This window comes from Nematolebias whitei, chromosome 6 (assembly GCF_014905685.2).
Source record: "Nematolebias whitei isolate Nwh7 chromosome 6, NemWhi1, whole genome shotgun sequence".
Taxonomy (NCBI): Eukaryota; Metazoa; Chordata; class Actinopteri; order Cyprinodontiformes; family Rivulidae; genus Nematolebias; species Nematolebias whitei.
In genome coordinates, this window is record NC_056503.1 from 49,233,200 (window position 1) to 49,234,418 (window position 1,219).

Genomic DNA, 1,219 nt, shown 5'->3' on the forward strand with positions numbered 1-1,219 from the left:
GGTTCACACTGGTTTTGAACAGTTCTGAGCCAGTTCTAACTGATTAAAACTGGTTTTAAGCAGGTGAAGGGCTGGTCTAAACTAGTTTAAACTGATTTTGAACAGATGTGAGTTGGTCCAAACTGGTCTAACCTAGTTTTGAACAGGTCTAAGTCTTTCCTAACTGTAATTTGGTTAAAAACAGGCATAAGTTGGTCTAATCTGGATAAAACTGAATCAGAACATGTCTGAGACAATATAAACTGGTTCAAACTGGTTGTGAACAGGTTGCTAGTCCAAATTGGTCTAGCTTGGTTTTAGTAAGAGCCGGTTTAAACTGGTTTGATCTGATAATTGGGGCTTCAACACACTGTGGACTTCTGCCGTGCCCAGGCCTATTCTGAGACCTCCTGAGAGGACCAGGCCCTCCCTGCTGTTCAAACCGTGGTCTCGTGGGTCTGGAAGATCTCAGAAGCTTCCTCCTTTGAGCAGCGCTCCTCATAGCACTCCCTCTCCAGGTCTCCTGGCAGGAGCTCCTCCAGGTTGAAGGAGTTGGCGCGGCGCCTCCTGGTGGAGGAGCGCAGCAGCTGCCCGGCTGCCGGTCGGTCGACGAACACTGAAGAGAAATCAAACTCTGAGTCCTGCTCTGTCTAATCATTAACAGTTATCGATGATTCTGACCCGTCTGGGTTCTGAATGATTGTAAGATCCACAGCTGGAACTGTTGGTGTCGCTGAGTAGATGAACATGAGATGAAGAGTCTCACCTGTACACTGGATCAGCGAGCAGCAGGTCAGCAGAGCGCTCAGAGTCAAGGCTGTGGACGACAACATGTCGTCTTCTGTCCTCCAGCGTCCGTCTGCAGGGAGGACGAGGGACAGAGGTCCAACTGATGGACTGATGGTTAACCACAGCTCAAATATTGACACACAGCAGCAGAGAACAACAACTGGTCTGAGGCCATCCTGGAGTTAGAAGGTCAAAGGTCACAGGACCCTCTGATGAAGAGCTCCTGCAGCTGAGGAGGAGCAGCGGTTGCCTCTCAGCAGGAAGGACGCCTGTTCGATCCCTAACACCATGTTGCTGTTTATCAGTGGAAAACAAATAACATCCTGCAAGACGATCTGCAGGGAAAACTGAGCCCATCGAAGCTGGTTACCAAACTAACAACTTTTTACTGAATAATTTTATAAATCAGAACTAAAATTCAAACTTCAGAAACAAACGTAATTTTTTTTTT

At 47.5% G+C, this 1,219-nt stretch overlaps 1 protein-coding gene across 1 annotated transcript in view; it reads right to left on the reverse strand.

The window, feature by feature from the left end:
- LOC119411452 (coagulation factor X) overlaps window positions 1–812 on the reverse strand; it is an 8,572-nt gene extending 7,760 nt beyond the window's left edge. The window contains 2 exon segments of the mRNA XM_037678404.1: window positions 423–595; window positions 746–812. Coding sequence (XP_037534332.1) covers window positions 423–595; window positions 746–812 — 240 coding nt within the window.
- Window positions 813–1,219: the final 407 nt, after the last annotated feature.